This window comes from Aquarana catesbeiana, linkage group LG04, assembly GCF_042186555.1.
Source record: "Aquarana catesbeiana isolate 2022-GZ linkage group LG04, ASM4218655v1, whole genome shotgun sequence".
NCBI classification, from domain to species: Eukaryota; Metazoa; Chordata; class Amphibia; order Anura; family Ranidae; genus Aquarana; species Aquarana catesbeiana.
Window position 1 is genome coordinate 196412862 of NC_133327.1, and position 20187 is coordinate 196433048.

The 20187-nt window shown below is 40.2% G+C and overlaps 1 protein-coding gene across 3 annotated transcripts in view; it reads left to right on the forward strand.

The window, feature by feature from the left end:
* KCNAB1 (potassium voltage-gated channel subfamily A regulatory beta subunit 1) overlaps positions 1 to 19584 on the forward strand; it is a 564258-nt gene extending 544674 nt beyond the window's left edge. For all 3 annotated transcript variants that reach the window (XM_073626075.1, XM_073626076.1, XM_073626077.1), the window contains exons 12-14: positions 684 to 804; positions 2126 to 2214; positions 15568 to 19584. In XM_073626075.1, coding sequence (XP_073482176.1) covers positions 684 to 804; positions 2126 to 2214; positions 15568 to 15657 — 300 coding nt within the window. In that variant the 3' untranslated portion in view covers positions 15658 to 19584. The remainder of the gene's footprint in view (positions 1 to 683; positions 805 to 2125; positions 2215 to 15567) is intronic.
* Positions 19585 to 20187: the final 603 nt, after the last annotated feature.

The following is a 20187-nucleotide window of genomic DNA, read 5'->3' on the forward strand; positions in this document are numbered from 1 at the left end:
CCAAAAAAAAAAACACATGGCGCCTGTCTCCAAACACTAGACAAATTCTGAAGGTTTACCAGGCTGTTTTGCAGCTATGGTGCTCCAAGAGGAAATATGGGATTCCTGGAGTAGTCGGTATATCTACAACTTACCTATTCCCAGTCAGGGGAAAACATTAAGTGAAAAAACTATTCAAAATGCAACATTCTCTCTTTTTATCGGGCAATATAATGAAAAAGAACTAACTACAGAGGTGTTCTGGCACAGTTGTCCTTATGTTTTTTAGTAAAAAAAAAAAAAGTGGGTTTGCAAACAGAATTGAAGTGAGTGAAGCTGGGAGGTTTTCAGTGCTTCAGTTGGTCAATGACATCAGTCAGTCCTTGTTACAATACAGGCTGGCATTAGTACAGCGGGGAACCACAAAGCCTCCTCCTGCAGGTCTTTATACTTAGTACAGTGACAGTGTGTTTCAGGAAATTTGCATATTTTTATTTAATAAAAGGTTAAAACATGCATTTAAAATAAGAGCAAACCATGTTTAATAGATTGACCATATCTTGTACATATCAGCTTTATGTAATTTGGCCAAATCCAAATATGATCTGAACTTGGCCAAATGAGTTCACTCATCCCTACTAGTTATGCAACTTTTTCTATATTCCTTCCATCACATTTTGATTTCTATTTCTGTCATGTACCAGTGCTACCAGTGGTTGAAGGACAAAATACTGAGTGAGGATGGTCGGAAACAACAATCCAAGCTGAAAGACTTGGTACCAATAGCAGAGCGTCTTGGGTGCACTTTGCCACAACTTGCAGTAGGTAAGATGATATGTGGTCAGACATTAAATTAAAGTGGATCTGAAGTCTAATCATTTTTTTACTTTAATGCATCCTATGCATTAAGGTAAAAAAATTCCCCACTACCTGTTCCTCATTCCCATCCCTAAAAACATACCTGACTCACTGATCCAGTGCTGTTCCAGCTACAACACTGCTCCTTCTTTTCCAGGTCTCACAGGAGAAACAAGCAGGAGCCATAGGCTCCTGCTGCTTTTCAGTCAAACTCCTGTGAGGAGGGAGCAGGTGCGTGGCTTACTGGCACTATGTGTGTCTATGGACACCCACAGCACAGCTCGGGAGCACACCCGCATGGGTGCCCCCTCAGCACACGACTTGCTGAGGAGGTACCTGTTTGAAGGAGGAGTGGAGACCACCAGCTAGGGACTCCAGAAGAGGAGGTAAGTAATACCATTGCACAGAGCAGGTAAGTATAACATCTTTTTTTTTTTTATTTCAAATATAAAAATATCCTCTACAATCACTTTAAGTACAAAGATGTCTAAAAAAAAAAAAAAAAAAAAAAAAAAAAACCTTCATTAAAACTATAAATTAAGCTTTGAAGAATGCTGGGAGCAGGTCAATGCTTGAATATCCAGAAATATGATATTCCTTCTGTCATCTACTGCACACATCTCTAAGAGATTTAGTGCCTTACCCCCCTTATCCCCCAGCTCATGCTTGGTGGTCCTAATAATGCAATGAAAATAAAAACAACGATCTGCAATGATACAAAGGGGTTAATTTACTAAAGGCAACTAGACTGTGCACTTTGCACTGTGCAGTTGGTCTGCAAGTGCAGTTGCTTCAGAGCTTAGTAAATGAGGTAAGGCTTCACTTTCCAAAGAACACCCAATCACATGCAAGGAAAATAAAAAAAACAGCATTCTTGCTTGCACATAATTGGAAGATGAAAGTCAGCAGAGCGTCTGCTCATTTATTAAGCTCTGGAGCAACTGCACTTTGCAAAGTGCACAGTCGATTTGTCTTTAGTAAATCAACCCCAAAGTATCCAATCACAGACAAGCCAACTAATTGATTGCTGTGAATTCAAGAAAGTGGTGCATTAGTATTTGGCATGATAGAAAGTGCCCTTGAATATTGTATGTGGAGCCAAAAAAAGTAAATGCATCTTATAAAATAATAGCATAAAAATGATGACACATTCTAGAAAAGTAAACTAAATAGGTAACCAAAAACATAAGTATTTAATTCTTTCAGCTGCTATTAAATATTATCAAACAGATCTTTTGTTATTATAATTTATGACTACAATTGAAAATGTGATGTCTTTGCTTTGCAGCTTGGTGTCTGAGGAATGAAGGAGTCAGTTCTGTCCTGTTAGGTTCTTCCAATCCAGAACAACTCGTAGAAAATCTGGGAGCTATTCAGGTAGGAGAAGTTATGAATGTTCTGGTGTGAGCTTAATGACTGAATGTATAATGATAATAGAGTACACAAAGTTATGCAACCTTAGGGAAAGTGAAGAAAGCTATTCAAGAAGCTGTCTGGGACCTGTCAGCACTCAATGCACACAGAGTTACCTTGCATAAGCACATTGGGCCATATTTATTACACAAACAATGCCCACCTAGCCTTAACAAAATTCCTTCTACACAGAAGTTAGAGGCACCTTGGTGTTGCAGCTCTACCTCTCATATTCTAAGCATAGCCAAGCACTGATAAGCTATGCCATCAATGCAAATCGGGATACTGTCCATATCCACTGTGCAGCCCTACTAGCCCATAAAAGCAGCCAGGCTGGAACATGGCTATACTTTGGGCTGCAGTTCCAAAATCAGGAAATCAGTAGTCATTATTACTATTACTGACTTAGTCAACTTCTATTTATTTATTTTTTTATATATAGGTACGCTATATATTATAGGATCAGTAGACCCAAAAGTGATATTTCAGTAGTAGAAAATGTTTGATAATCTGAGTCAGCCACCGGCTTTTTTTATTTTGTGGTGCCTTTACTACATGTTCTCTCTTCCCTGCCAAAGTTCTAACTCTATTTCCACCCACCTTGGAGCTAATCTTGCTACAAAATATGTGTTCTTTATTGTGCCAGCAGGTGTGTAAACCTAGGTATTAAATCATAGAGCACACACCACTAGCCTCAGATATAAGAAACCATTAGTCCATTTAAAGGAAATCTTTGTTGCTTTTAAACAATTTGACTGACTCTTTAGGTGACCCTTTTGAGTCACCTAATAACTGAAGCTCAGGCCTGTATCCAAACTCCTTAAAAGCACACCATTAAGAAATAGTACTCCAGAGACAACAATATCATGGTAATGGAACATTACAATGTCTTATTTGAGGGATCACTTATGAATTTCAAAGGACAATGTTTTAATGGAGGGAATTCATTAGCTCCCAAGAGTACCCTCATATTTGCAGATTTTTATAGGATGAAGTGCTTATATAACTCAGTATTCCCAACTGCCACCTCTAAGGAATCAATTAGACACTTATTTTAACGTCACTTCTGAAAATGGCAGGTTGCCTTGATTAAAGTTTCTCCCCTTTTCCCCTTATCTGCACGCTTCTGATTTTTATTTTTATTTTTCCTGCTCTTCTAAAACAATTTTTGCATATATACTGAATACATGTTGCGTTGTCCTGTGTTTGATTGTATAAAATGCTTCTACTGTTTTTTTAATTATTTCATGTTTGTTTTTACATTTTCTTAGTTGATAACAAAAAATAAACCATTAGTTTGCTTATTTTCTTAAAATGTACCAAACTGAAATATCTATTTTATATTTATTGTTCCTTTAAATCTTTAAATTGCTTCATACACTTCTAAGTGTTTTATGTACCGCGCATGTTGGATTGAGCAATGATGTGCAGGTATCGTAAATCAGCTTTTCCACCAAGCGATTGCAAGCCAATTAGTTTGCTTTGGTGGCTAAAGTATAGCATCTGCAAAGAGGTTTAGCTGCAGCAAGTTATTTTTGGGATTTGGGATTCTATGTGATAGACACAAAGTGGCAAATAATTCTAAAGTGGAAGGAAAATGATAAACGATTTTTACAAAGTTTTACAAATAAATATCTGAAAAGTTTGGCATGCATTTTTATTCCGTCCCTCTCTGTGTGTAATTTATTCTCATTATAAATACAGCTGTTCTGTGAAGCCCTCAGAGGTTTGATAGAGAACCTTAGTGAACAAACAGCATCATAAAGGCCAAAGAGCACAACAAAAAGGTCAGGGATGATGTTGTGGAGAGGTTTAAAGCATGGTTAGGTTATAAAAAAATATCCCAAGCTTTCAACATCTCACGGAGCACTGTTCAATCCATTATCCAAAGATGGAAAGAGTATGGCATAACTGCAAACCTACCAAGACATTGCCGTCCACCTAAACTGGCAGGCTGGTCAGAGCATTAATCAGAGAAGCAGCCAAGAGGCCCATGGTAACTCTGGAGGAGCTGCAGAGATCCACATCCCAGGTGGGAGAATCTGTCCACAGGACAACTATTAGTCGTACACTCCACAAATCTGGCCTTTATGGAAGAGTGGCAAGAAGAAAGCCAATGTTGAAAAAAAGCCATAAGAAGTCCCATTTGCAGTTTGCGAGAAACAATGTGGGGGACAGAGCAAATATGTGGAAGAAGGTGCTCTGGTCAGATGAGACCAAAATTGAACTTTTTGGCCTATAAACAAAATGCTGTGTGGCGGAAAACTAACACTGCACATCACCCTGAACACACCATCCCAGCCGTAAAACATGGTGATGGCAGCATCGTGTTGTGGGAATGCTTTTCTTCAGCAGGGACAGGGAAGCTGCTCAGAGATAATGGGAAGATGGATGGAGCCAAATACAGGGCAATCTTAAAAATAAACTGCTAGAGTCTACAAAAGACTTGAGACTGGGGCAACGACCCTAAACATACAGCCAGAACTGCAATCGAATGGTTTAGATCAAAGCATATTCATGTGTTAGAATGACCCAGTCAAAGTCCAAACCTAAATCCAATTGAGAATATATGGCAAGACTTGAAAATTGCTGTTCACAGACGCTCTCCATCCAATCTGACAGAGCTTGAGCTGTTTTGCAAAGGAGAATGGGCAAAAATTTCACTCTTTAGATGTGCAAAGCTGGTAGAGACATACTCAAAAAGACTTGCAGCTGTAATTGCAGTAAGAGGTGGTTCTACAAAGTATTGATTCAGGGAGGCTGAATACAAATGCACACCACACTTTTCACATATTTATTTGTAAAAAAAAAAAAAAAAAAAAATGAAAACCATTTATAATTTTTAATTCACAATTATGTGCCACTTTGTGTTGGTCTACCACATAAAATCCCATTAGAATACATTTACATTTTTGGTTGTAACAGGACAAAATGTGTAAATTTTCAAGGGGTATGAATACTTTTTCAAGGCACTATACCTGCTCTGTGCAGTGGTATTGCATAGAATGTCCCCTTGCTTCCTCTTCTGGAGTTCCCCACCGGACATCTCCTCTCTCTCCTGCGTGTGCCCCCATAGCAAGTCATGTGCTATGGGGACACATGTGTGGGCACGCTCCCGAGCTGGACTATGTGCATCCATGGACACACTCAGCGTGGCTTGGCCATGCCCCTGCTCTCTCCTTGCAGGATGTGGCTGACAGCAGCAAGAGCCTATCCTGTGAAAGCAGGAAGAGAGAGCAGCAGTCCTGCAGACAAGGACAGCGCTGGATAGAGCAAGGTGACAGGTAAGTGATTGAGAAGGGGGGGGGAGCACAAAAAGTGGTGAAACGTTTTTTAATGCAGGGAATGCATTTTAGAACCACAAAGTTTTACACTTATTCCAAAACAACATTTCTGTATCATCCATTGAGGGTCATTTCTTTAATAACAAGCAACCAAGAGTTATACTGCCCCCTACAGGAGAAATGGACATTAGACACATAGCAATTGAAGACCATCCCCCTAGAAGCTATATCCCCTCCCACCTGCTCAATTTAACTTAGTGTCCTAAGGAGAAAGGATTTCTTCCTCCTCTTTGCTATATTTTTCACCTGAATTGGAATTTTCTAGTAGCTACTAGTAGATTCATGCAAGATATTGAAAATCCTGGAATTTTCTTCAAGCTCAGAATATGTTTGGCGACTTTAATGTTGGTGTTGATCTTCTCGATGGAGCTGCATCTGACTGCAGGGATTGATGCTATCCAACTTCGAAGCAGCTCCCTTTGGCTAATTTCACTCCAGAATTTTTGATAGACAGGTCCAGTCTATCTCTGGACAAAATTATACAGTTACATCCTTAAACAAAGTTGCCTCTATGTGGCTTCTGTCCCCAGCACTGTAAAAGATGAGGTTACATTGAGTAAATAGATGGCCAACATGGCAAGCCTTAACATTTTGTGTTCCCCTGAAATGGCAACAAGCTTTGTTACCTAAACTTTTGCATAGGTGATGATTTAAAAGCTCTTCCAAATCATTTGTTTAGAGTTAAGCATGAATAATGACCTTAGAATTATTTCTCTCACTTTGGTGTGTATGGCAATATGTAACATGTGTAGCGCAATCAACGTTTTCATACATAGGCACCCTCAGTGTGTGCATGTACATAAGCGTAGGGCTCAAAAATTTTTTAGAGGGGAGTTTAAGTACTTGGGTGTTACTACCAGGGGTCTGTACAGTCACCCAATTGCTTGCACCTAACTTGTCATATTTACACGTTCTTTTGGCAGCTGTAGCAGCCAGAAGTGTGTAAAATCGCGGCATGCTGCCGCTTATGTATAACATACGTCTGTAGCAGCAAAAAGGTTAAGGGGCACTCCACTAGAGCAGTAAGTACTTCTACTTCTGCAGATGTTAGTTTTGGCTGAAATATTCTACAAGTGGCTTTTTATTGCCCTTGTTTTCCCCTTGTTGTGTTTTTTTTTTCCTGGTGTGCCTGCCTCTCGTGTTCAGACTGCTTTTGGACATCCCTTGGTATCCATAAAGCTCTGTCCCTCAATGGAGCAAAATGAAAATAGGATTTTTGTATTCACCATAAAATCCTTTTCTCTGAGCCCATTGAGGAACGCAGCTTTTTGCGCTTTGGACTGCTTGTTACTACTGAGCGCGAGGGAGGTCAGAGGAGTTTTAGCCTCCAGGGTCTAGTGCCTAGTGTTCATTACTCCTGTAGGAGGCTATCTAGCATATGGTTGCTTATTATCCATAAATCTGTCTCCCTCAATGGGTCCTGAGAATAAAAAAATCCTATTTTTCAACTATTCTGGCCCTGTAATGGAAGTCCCCAGAAAAATATATATTTGCTGCACCTTGTTAGCCTATTATGTGTACTGTATATGTGGTTCTGTCAAAGCTGCTAAAAAAAAAAACATGATAAATGTACAAATTTAAGCTTTGCACCTTCTCTTTCTTCCTGTTTTCCATTCATTAGACAACGGACATACGCTTGCATACAAACATTCCCTTTGTTGTACCTTATATGATGCTGCTGTTCACCAGCTGGGCTTAACAAGCTTTTCATTCCAGCCCTTTATTCTCCGATGAAGTCTGCCACTGAAAACTTGTTAAACAAATCCTGAAATGAGAGCAAGCTACATCGTCAGAACCAGATCACAATGTGTAAACTAACTGTTCCATGACTCTCCCTCTACTGTAGATACAGTTACTCTGTGCAATCATTATGCCTCATTATCAATGTAACAAACATGTGGGGAAAAAAAACTGTCAGAAATAGTTTATTGTTCACAAATAGATCAGGGAAATAAAACCGCAACACCTACATCATATTTATAGATGATTTTAATCAACAGTGGAAAACCATTAAATACCATGCTGTATGATGAATAAATAATTTATTTTATTACTCAGTTTATCCAGATGAAAAACAAAAACTAGTATGCCTTCGGTTTGTAACAATAATTATGTATTATCATAGGCACTGAACTGCAAATATGTTTTATGATCTATGATCTTTTAGGAAAAGCTATTGCTGGCCTTTATCATATGGATAGTCAGTTCCTGAAACCTGCTGATATCTTACTGTAATAGTTTTGCCAAAACGTGATTTAGGTCAGATTTTCCAAACAGGTTTGATTGGGGTCAGATCAGGTGACCTTGGGTGGCTGGCCATTGTGTGTTATATGTAGCGGTGTCTGCACCATGAAGTTAATTATTAGCATGGTGCTGAAGCACATTACACGTTACACCCTAAATATGAGGGTAACATGCTCCCAAAGGTGATATTATCCTTTTAGGATCAGCATCAAATAGCGTCTCAAAGACTTAAACTGGTCATACAGTGTTCAAGTTTCAGCAGGGTTCTGATGAAGTGGTCCTGTCAGCTTCCTCCCGCCCCGAACTTCCTTTGATTAAAAATTGAAGGAGCCAGGCAGGAAATTGTTGAGATATTCTGACAGCAGGCTGTCAGAATTAATATGCTCAGGAAGGGGATTCATCTATCTGTGCTAGATAGCATGATTGGAGGAATCGTTTTTCGTTCTCTTTTTTTTTTTTTCCTTTTTTAACCTGCAAGCTAAACAAAAAATATCTAATAGTGCATGGCAAGCTTTAGTCCACGGAGGAGAGTACATTTTAGACCAAGTTTTAGACGTGCTGCAGCCCTTGCTGCCCATCTGAATAGTGATCCACGATGGATTACTTTGAGAGGCGCTATGTCACCTCCTCACCACCTGTTTTATCTCTGTCATTGCCATGCCACAACCACATGCATGGTAGTTGCAGTGCAGCCTTGTTCACTTGAATAAGTTGAAACAATTCCAATTGTATAGCCTGGATCTACCGCTTAAACTGTCAAACAGTATTTGTTCATGTAAATAACTTGTTATACCTCAACCATTCACCGCAATGTATACATGGTGCAGGCCACATGACCAAGCCATGCGTAAACAAAAGGAGGACAGCCTACCAAAAAGATCATTTAAGTACCACATCAACGTTGATTAAAAATATATTTTATTGTAGAAAAAGCGCACCATAGAAATCACAAAAGAGCAAAAAATTCAGTGAATGACCATCCAAAAATATTAAAAAGACAATGTTGTCATAGTAAAGAGATTGCAGCTGCGCACGCACCCATCCATTCAATCAAACACACACATTGCTAATTGGTCTTGTAATCAAGGATTATAGATCTTATAAGCAAAGATTGTAGAGGATTAAACTTGATTGTCATAAAATGACATGCCACAAATTACATTGCAGTCCAAAGATTACTTAGGGCCAAAAAGGGGAAAAGGTGTGCATGCCATGTATTGACACTTGTAAAATTGCAGGTGCCGGCTTGCAGTTAGGAAGTCTATTGGAGCAGCCCAGTAAAGAATATTCAGTCACAAGGTTAGTTATTTTCTGTCTGTGATGGGCCAAATGCTCACTGGAGTATGATGTTAACTGGCTAATACAGACTGAATAATGTCAGGATCAGTCTAGGAAAGCCCCCCCCACCAGGGGCTAGGCTGCTGGAAAATAGGAATTCATCTGTACAGGAGGAGGAGAGTAGAGAGGGAGCTATGGAACAGGGAAGAAAGAGCCGCTCCACGTGTGCAGCACTGACAACTTCCACTGGTATAACATCAGAGCATTCAGCAGGTCTCACCACCTCCACTGTGCTTCCACCTCTCATTTCTGTCTCTGCTCAGTAAACCTCCAAATGTAGTATCCTGTATGCTACTGTATACCGCAGTATCACTGGCTCCAGATTAGTCTCCTGGGGTCACTGAGCCACCACCATTCAGAACGCACTTGCCACGGGCTGCGATCCCATTGACGTCACATGTGTTCTGATGTCACGCTGACACGTTTTGTTAGCCAATCATCGCTAACTTCTTCAGAGCAAGGAGGAGTACTTTGGGAGTGACTTAAATATCCATGGAAAGGATGCAATATCCTCTAACCCCTGAAGTTCGCTGAGAGTAAACAGATTAAAAATACCTGGCTGCCACCTATCTTGCTTCAAACCATGTGGTTAAGGAGGGTGAGTGGTACCATCAAAAGGTCGAACTGTACTTTCACCATGTGTCCTTTTTCTAATGTGAACAAAAAGGGGAGGAATTTTGAATTAGAAATGAAAAATTAGAAGTTAAAGGAGAACTAATGGTGAAAAATTACAAAAAATAATAAGAATAATGGAAATAATGAAATGTTCGTATTCTTATCCTAAAATACAGTCAAAATGGCAGAATGTCTTCCCATAATTCGAACACTCAACCTTATATTAGAGCCACTATACTTCCAAGAATGGTTGCAGGTTACATTCGTTGTTCAAACCTTGTGGATCTAAAGAGCCTAAATTATAAATCCACATTTTCTCCTTCTGTAGAAGGATAGTATCAAAATCACCCCTTCTTAATGGAAGGTTCAAGACATAAATACCCTTCACCATTAACCAATTTGGGTTACCTTGATGGAATTGAGTGAAATGTAATGCTAGGGGGGCGAGCATCGTTCTTTTTATTAATACTTGCAATGTGTTCACCAATTCTTATACAGAGTTGTCTTTTTGTTTTTCCTATGTATATTTTATTACACGGACAACTGAGCTACTCTCGTTTTATAGTTCTTAGTACGGTCAAAATTGGTGAACACATTGGTTTTGTGAAGGTATTTACAGATGTTACAGTGTCCACAAGCTTGCATACCACAGATAGGGGTAAGGTTTGTTAACCAGTTTGTAGTCCGAGTTCTCTGATATCCAGAGTGGACTAACGTGCCATTGAGATTCCTTGCTCTTCTAGCTATCATTAAAGGTCTAGGGCCCACTATATCTGAGATGAAAGGGGTAGAGCTTAATACATGCCAGTGTATTTCTAGGACATTTTTAATTTGGTTCCATTGTGAGCCATATTTTGTAATTGTTCTTGGATATTCCATTGTTTGTTGAGTGTCCATTTTAGAGCTTACTAACAGGGTCTCACGTTTACACCTTGCCGCTTTATTTTTGGCTTTTCTTAGAGGTTTATAGGAGTACCCCCTCTCCCTAAATCTTTTATACATTTTGTTTACTTCCTCTTTAAAATGGGAGTCTTCAGAATAGTTTCTCCTGATCCTTAGGAATTGTCCCGTAGGTATTCTGTGGACGGTATTCCTGGTTGGTAGAGCTTCAGGACTGCCCCATCAGGGTTCAGTCCGACAATGCCACGGCAGTGGCCTATATAAACCACCAAAGCGGTACCAGAAGTTGTTCAGCTCTGAAGGAGGTGAACTACATTCTAGCCTGGGCAGAGGGACATGTGCCAGTTATATCGGCAGTCCATATCCCGGGCGTAGAGAACTGGAAGGCAGACTGTCTCAGCCGCCAGCAGTTCTGCCCGGGGGGAATGGTCCCTACACCCAGAGGTGTTCCAGGAAATTTGCCAATGTTGGGAATGGCCAGAGGTCGACCTACTGGCATCCAGGTTCAACAACAAGCTACAGCAGTTTGTGTCTCGGACAAGAGATCCTCTGGCAATTGGAGCAGATGCCCTGATAGTTCCATGGAGCCAGTACTCCCTGGTTTATATGCTTTCCCTCCGATCCCTCTCCTTCCACATTAGTTGAGCTGGATTCGGAGAGAGGGGGTTCCAGTCATTCTGGTGGCACCAGCCTGGCCCAGAGGGCCCTGGTTCCCGGAGATTGTGAGACTGACAATAGATGGGCCATGGACGCTTCCACGTCACCCTGATTTACTGTCTCAAGGTCCTATATTCCACCCCAATTTACAGTCTCTAAATTTGACAGCATGGCTATTGAAGCCAGGGTGTTAAAGGACTGTGGCATCTCGGGACCAGTGGTGTCTACTCTAGTGAATGCTAGAAAAGTTTTCACTAGGAAGATTTATCATAAGGTCTGGAAGACATATTGCTTGGTGTGAAGCCAGAAAATGGCATCCTCGGAAATATGTGATTGGGAGAATTCTCTCTTTTCTACAGTCAGCTGTGGAAATCAAATTGGCTTTGAGTACAATCAGAGGTCAAGTTTCGGCCCTATCAGTATTCTTCCAAAGGCCTTTAGCCTCCCATTCACTGATCCGAACCTCTATGCAAGGGGCAACTCGCTTGCTTCCCCCCATTAGGACACCTATGTGTCCTTGGGACTTGAACTTGGTGCTGTCTGTGTTACAGAAACAACCATTTGACCCTATTAAGGAAATTCTATTAGACTTTCTGTCACTCAAGCTATCCTTCCTGATGGCTATCACCTCGGCTAGAAGGGTGTCGGAGTTGGCAGTCCTTTCATTCAGGGAACCGTACTTGATCCTTCACCATGACAGAGTCGTGTTTCAACCTGTTCCATCCTTTTTGCCAAAAGTGGTGATAGCCTTTCATTTAAATCAGGACATTATTTTGCGTTCTTTTTTTCTATCAGCCTTGTCCGGCGGAAGAGAAACAACTGCATTCATTGGACGTTGTCCGGGCAGTCAAGGTTTATTTGTCTAGATCTGCGGAGATCCAAGAATCAGACACTTTTATTTGTTTTACCAAAAGGACCCAAGAAGGGGTAGGCAGCTTCCAAAGCTTCCATTGCCAATTGGGTCCATCAATTGGTCATTCAGGCCTATGGTCTAAAACATAAAGCTCCTCCCTTTAGGGTGAGAGCTCATTCTACCAGGGGTGTAGTAACCTCCTGGGCTTTTCACCATCAGGTATCTGTGGCTCAGATTTATAAGGCTGCTACCTGGTCTTCAGTGCAAATGTTCACAAAATTTTATCAACTGGATGTTCGAGCAACCGAGGATTTGGCTTTCGGCCGCAGTGTACTGCAGGCTGCCGTATAAGTTCTGATGGCTATTGTTTGGCAGGGTGTCTCCCTTCCCTCAAGGCTATTGCTCTGGGACGTCCCAGCAGGTAATGAATATTAGCCTGACTCTGTGTCCCATGATGTACTCAAAGAAAAGGATTTTACAGGTAAGTATGACAAAAAAAATCCCATTTTCTTCCATTCAAACCTTACCATCATGGGCAAGACCAAAGAGCTCTCAAAGGACATCAGGGACAAGATTGTAGACCTGCACAAGGCTGGAATGGGCTACAAGACCATCAGCAAGAAGCTTTGCGAGAAGGAGGTAACTGTTGGAGCAATTATTCGCAAATGGAAGAAATACAAAATAAGCATCAATTGCCTTGGTCTGGAGCTCCATGCAAGATTTTGCCTCATGGTAAGGATGATCATGAGAAAAGTGAGGGATCAGCCCAGAACTACGCGGAAGGAGCTTGTGAATGATCTCAAGGCAGTTGGGACCACAGTCACCAAACAAACCATTGGTAACACAATATGCCGCCATAGATTGAAATCCTGTAAAAACCTGCAAGGTCCCCCTCCTCAAGAAGGCTCATGTACAGGCCCGTCTGGAGTTTGCCAATGAACATCTAAATGATTCAGAGAAGGATTGGAAGAAAGTGCTGTGGTCAGATGAGACCAAAACTGAGCTCTTTGGCATTAACTCGACTCGCCATGTTTGGAGGAAGAAAGAAAAAAGCTGACTATGACCCTAAGAAGAACACCATCCCTACAGTCAAGCACAGAGATGGAAATGTTATGCTTTGGGGCTGTTTCTCTGCTAAAGGTACAGACTAACTTTGCCGCACTGAGGGGCCAATGGACGAAGCCATGTATTGTAAAATCTTGGATGAGAACCTTCTTCCGTCAGCCAGAATACTGAAGATGGGTTGTGGATGGGTCTTCTACCATGGCAATGACCCAAAACATACTGCCAAGGCAACAAAGGAGTGGCTCAAGAAGAAGTACATTAAGGTCATCCTATAGAAAATTTATGGAGGGAGCTGAAACTTTGAGTTGCCAAGCGACAGCCAAGAAATCTTAAGGATTTAGAGAAGATCTGTAAAGAAGAGTGTACCAAAATCCCTCTTGAGATGTGTGCAAACCTGGTAACCAACCAATGTCTTACCTCTGTGCTTGCTAACAAGGGTTTCTCCATCAAGTACTAAGTCAAGTTTTGCTTGGGGCTCAAATACTTATTTTACTCCCTGAACTGCAACTCAATTTATAACATTTGTATCATGTGTTTTTTATGGATTTTTGGTTGATATTCTGTCTCTATCATTTAAAATACACCTATGATAAAAATCATAGATCCTTCATTTCTTTGTAAGTAGGCAAACTTACAAAATCTGCAGGGGATCAAATAATTATTTTCCCTACTGTATATGTATTTATTATTTAAATGTAAATTGTATAAATACCCACAGGTGACCTATTATCAGCCTCTACCCTGTACCCACGGTCGGATTTTCCGCCGGAAAAAGTGCGATCGGATTGTGTTGTCGGAAATTCCGATCGTGTGTGGGCTCCATCGGACTTTTTCCATCGGAACTTCCGACACACAAAGGTTGAGAGCAGGCTATTAAATTTTCATGCAACAAAATCCGATCGGTTAAATTCCGATCGTGTGTGCACAAATCCGACGCACAAAGTGCCACGCATGCTCAGAATAAATTAAGAGACTAAAGCTATTGGCTACTGCCCCATTTATAGTCCCAACGTATGTGTTTTATGTCACCGCGTTCAGAACGATAGGATTTTCTGACAACTTTGTGCGACCGTGTGTATGCAAGACAAGTTTGAGCCAACATCCTTCGGAAAAAATCCATGGATTTTGTTGTCTGAATGCCCGATCAATGTCCGATCGCGTGTACAGGGCATTACAATCCACTGTACATGACTCAGGCTGGATTAAAAACAAGCATATGATGACAGGCGGAGGAAACAGAGTGACAGAGATATAATCTCATCACTAGGCTATTTCTCCTTTAACTGTCTACTCATGGACTGGAAACGCTTTTTGATAGCCTGGGATCAAAGGAAGTGAGTGGCCATTTAACCCCAAGGACAGAAAAGAACATGTTACCTAAAGTCTAGAAGTTGTTTTAGTTTCCATAATATTTTATTAAGGATGTTTAAAGCGACAATACAGAAAAAAGAAAAACATAGAAAACCAGAAGTTAAATGGGCCGACCGGCCTAAAGATATACCTTAACTATAACAGTGATTTATCTATTAATCCAAACATAATGACAAAAAGTTGTATAGCAGCACTTTAATGTGCTAAAAATATAGGGGAGTAGCAGAGGTTATAAGGTGCGTTGTATTTCGGAGGCCAGGAGGGCCCAATTTTTTGAGAAGTCAAGTCCAAGTTGGAATTGACTATGGTGTGGATAGAGCTGGCTTCTTGAGACAAGAGAGGTTGGTAAGGGATATAACTGTAAGGTAATGGAGGGTTCAGGGTAGCGAATAATATAGGGTAGTAATTACAAACTTCTAAGGAGGTTTCCAAGGTTGACAGTCCTGCTGGCAGCCTTGGTTAGATATATTACTTGGGTTGGGATAATAATGGGGTGGGGACGAGGAGAGGATGGAGAGAGGAGCAGGAAATGTGGAGAGGCACAGAAGCAGGGGTGGAAGGGGATAAGAGGGAAGTAAACTGAAACAGGGGGGGCGAGTGCCTCCTACCTGACCTAGAAGTTGTTTTAGTTAGATGTCTATTTCAGTTAAAGCCATCAGCCCCCAAAGTGTGTTGGCTTTACATAACTTGTCTGATGCTTTTCTCCCTGTACACCAGCAATAAAAAAAATGGACAGAGGTTCTAATGCTTATCTACTGTACATAAGAAAAATGTAAATAAAAGTTTTTTTTCTTTAGTTATACTTTAATTCATCCAACATATTCTACAGTATTTGTATAGTGTCATCTTATTAATAGTACCTGTTAAACAAAAACTGTGTGGTATATCAAACTATTAGTACATTTCTTTGTTATGTTTCATTGTCCTTAGGTTCTTCCAAAGATGACATCACATATTGTGAATGAAGTTGACAACATTTTGGGAAACAAGCCATACAGCAAAAAGGACTACAGATCATAACCCACTGCATGAAGTACGGACTGCATGGTTATACTAGTGCCCTGTATATAGTACTGGAAGCCTATGTTTAATGGATTCCCTTGCTCCAGTACTTGTCATGACCAGAGATTGCTACCACTTGACTCCTAAAATTAGAAGCACATATGAGAAACTCTAAAGTTTGACTATTCTTTGTTCCTGTTTCTTAACATTTACCTTCATGCATACTGCTTATGCAGGGATACTAAGAAAGCCTTTTTAACATGGCAGGAGAGGTTCTGGGACTTTTCGAATGGAAAGATTTTATAGAAGACGGTTGTAATATGCAAAATGTTTAATTACTAGATTGTTGTCCTTCGAGGTCAGTGGGGGAAATACATTATGTATTATATCAGGAAATAGTTTTACAAAACTATGCATCAGCCTCAGATGTGGTTATTGTTACTTATTTTTTTCATTTGGAAAAAAAAAAAGTCTTTCTGAATTACTAACACATGAAATGTGATAGTTCTGGTATATTTTTAGTTACTGTCAATTGTCACATTTACCTATGAATGGCACAGATACAAAGGAATACTGACTGTGTTACATATCTAAAAGAGTTTAGCCAGCCTAAAAGGACAACTGTACCTTTGTACAAGTTGACATTTGATGGATGCAGCCCTCCAGAGGCAATCCACCTGGTCCAATACTCACCTTTGATCACACAACCTTAACTGTGTGGCTCCTCTGGGCGCTGCATGGCCTTGTTTCTAAAAACCTCTTTGCTAGGTTCATTTCAGCCGCATGTGCACCTCAGCTTCATTCATTCCTATGTTGAGCCTTACTTGTGCAGCTTCCAGTGGTCCTGCAGAGTACAGCTTTCCCCATTTAAATATATGGAACCATGAAGTGCAGGCTGAGGAGGACATGGCGAGGATGTTTTCAGAAGCAGCTCCCAGCAGGACTGCGCAGTGAAGACCATAGGATTAAGGACATAGGAGAGTAAGCAAGAACTTTTTTTGTTTTGGATAGAGTGGAGAGGGATTAGAGCACCTGTGCAGTTTTACTGCTATCTGTTGCCTTGCTAGGGCTATTCAACATCTCCATTTGTCCTTATTACCTTTAACATCCAAAGTCAAAGTAAAAGAAAATTGCAAATTTTGGGTTGACATCAGAACAGTAATAGAGGGGGAAATCTTCCAATGCGGACACTAGTTCTGGCAACACCACGGGATTCCCTAATTTTTATTGGATTTTCTTTCCCTTTCTGTTTTGTAAGTGAACAGAAATATCCCCAATGGGGCACAGATTGCAAAAAACTGACAGGGGTTAGAACCCTTCCTTGTCCTTCATTTCTTAGATGAACTTCTTTAGATATATAAAATGGTCAGCAAGCTGGTCAAAGTTTTTCTTCTATAATGGTGCCAAGGGTACAATTGTCCTAAGTTTTATTTTTAAATGCATTTTCTAGAATACTTGGCATTATATATCACTGTATACAGTTTTCTTAGGGGAATAATTTGTTGTGCCCTGTATTGCAAAATTTCTAACGTGGAGATTCTGCCAATAACAGCACTACCTCTAGCAGGCTGAAAACACTATGTTGCTGCCTCTCAGTTATCAGCAGTGTTGTCAGCCAGCCTTCTGCTATAGTTGGCTGCTGGGCTGCTTACCAAGTTTAACAGGCAGGCCAAAAACCTAGTGAAGCTTGCACAGTGGGCTGCTGCTAATTCAGGGCGGTGATTTACTGTTGTCAGCAACCAACAGGAAGTGCTGTTTTTGCAATAGTGCTGAGTTAACTTTGCAATAGAATTACAAAAAATGGATTAAAAAAACTGTATACAGTAAGGTATAATGGCACACATACTGAAAATTAGATTTAGGGTTTATATATACAATACTTTAAGAAGAGCAACTTATATATTTATTATTGTAACTATATTTAAAGGATTGTCAGATTTCGATATAATACTAGAATCAGGTAGTTTTATAGTGTGATCAGGGAAGAATGCTCTTAAAGTGGTTATACAGCCCTAAGGTTTTTGACCTTAATGCATTCTATGCATTAAGGTCAAAACCCTTCTGTGCTGCAGGATCCCCCAAGCACCCCACCTTTTTCTTACCAGAGCCCAAACTCATCCAGTGATGTGCAGGAGAGCAGAGGCTCCCGCCACTGTCTGCCTCCTCATTGGGCAGATTGATAGCAGTTAGTCAACTGCTGTGAAAAGTGAGCGAGGCCAAGCCACCCGCCCGCTCTGTGTCAAAAATGCGGACAGGTTGGCTAGGGAGCTAGCACGCATAGACGCCCCCATGGAAAGCGGCTTTCCACCGGAGCACTGGGTGGGGGGGGGGGAGCCTGGAGCACTCAGAGGTGGCAAGTATAGCATGTTTTTTATTTTAATTTTAAAAAATAAAGCTTTAATGTCACTTTAAATCAAACAACTGAATTGATTTGCAATTAATTCAAGTCAATACAAGTTTTTATAAACAAATTTTAGCTGAACTCTGGGGAAAAACTTTTATTTTAGATACTGTGCTATTCAAGTAAGAGAGTCCTAATACTATGTATACTGTGAGTGGATGGCTGCTGCAAAGTAAAATATTCAGAATTCAACAAGTGTTAGGACTATCTTATGTAGTTAGTACAGTATATAAAGAAAAAATTCTCAGAGTTCAAATAAAAAAACTATATAACATAAACTATCCTTAATCCTGTAAAATATTGCATTAGATAGAACTCTTAACCTATAACTGTATTTTACTTTAAGATTATAAAAGGGACCTGAAACCTTTGTATTACAAATGCAAATTTCCCATCTGTGACCAGTGTAACCCATTCCATCTTTTAAAACATGTATTAATCTGAGGTTTTTAAGGCACGGCCAAAGATTTGTTATAAAGACATTCAACACTTGAAAACTACTTGAGAAACAACTTATCGTACACCAGGCTAAGTGAACTTTGTGAGAAACAATAGGACCCCAAATATACCTTGCATGGTTTTCCCAGCTAACACATACATGACTTGCTACTTAGATAGCTTTGATTTAATTCATATCTATCAATATAGTACTGTGAAAACCAGAAGATATATTGTCTTTCTGCATTTTTAATCTTTTACCCATAAAGAAAACCTATAGTAAGCATTAACTAAAGGCAAACAATATATGGCTAATCTCCAGTTATCAATCTGGAAGACTGCAACCCTTAAGATAGCAGCCAACACATAGTAACGCTAACACTAGTATGTACTTTGAAGACATTGCATGTGATACTTCTAATGATCAATTAAAGGGTCATTCCACCCAAAGCATGTATTTGTTAAACCTCCTAACAGTGTAGCAGTCTTGCCCTTGAATATCCAGACCTGAATACCTGCCACTCACACTTGGATTTTGAATGTATTTCACATTATGATGAATGCAACAGGAGCAGTTGAAACAGGTGAGAACGTGACCTTCAAGTGGAATGACCAGTTAACCTTCTACATAAAAATAAACTTTACATAGCTAAGTAGAATCAAATTAAAAGGCCAGTCCACCCAATACTGATATTCCAGTTTTTTTTTTTTTTAAGCGTTGAACCACTTCACAATGTCTTAAATGCTTTGGGAACTCTATCGATGAGAAATCTGTGCTTCTCATCAATCTGTTCTTGGGTATGAACACCTGTGGCATTATTCAGGGTGCAAGTACAATCAAAGGTGTGTGGGAACACTCTTAGCTCTTAGATGGACAGGAATAAAGTTGGCAATTATGGCAGGGAGATCTTGCTGTTGGGATATATAAGACATCTAAGTGGACAAGGGCTGACTTAGCTCACCAGGCTATGACTACATTTAAAACAGTATTTGAGTGGACTGTCACTTTAATGCATGAATTAAAAAAATATGCCTTTATAGACACTAATGCTTATGGATGTGCACTATAGCTACATTAGAACCTATAAAAATATAAAAAATGTTCTGCTTAGTCTCAATTGACATCTTATTTTTGGTTCTAATTACTTTCATTTTCCTGATATTTACATTTTCCTGTCATTTTTATTCATCATTGTAATGTGACCCGGGAAAACATAAGGTTTTCCTCGGTGTACCTCACTGAAAGCACAGTAGTATCCTCATCTATGGTTTAAAGATAAAGGCAAGAGTAGAACCAGTCAGCATTTGTTTGTTTTTTTGGATGGAGGAAGCACTTGGCTGGGTCAACGTATGGCTCAGAGCACACACTGTTGTTCTTCAGTGTCCCTGTGTCATCCAAGAGCAGAACAGGCCTGACTTAGTATGAACAGGTTTCAGCAAGTCCTGCAAGGAGTGCAGCACTAATATATATGTAAGTCAGTTAATAGTATACGTCTGTTGTGTCCAGAGCTGGGCACCCATCTATAGATGCACTTAGTCTACCAAACTGACACTGCCAAGGTCAGGTGGCACCTAAGAGCAGCACAATAACGAATTCCTGTGTACACAAACCCTCATGCCCTGTACACACGGTCAAATTTTCCCACTGAAAATGTTCGATGAGAGCAGGTTCTCAAATTTTCCAACAACAAAATCCATTGTTGTAAATT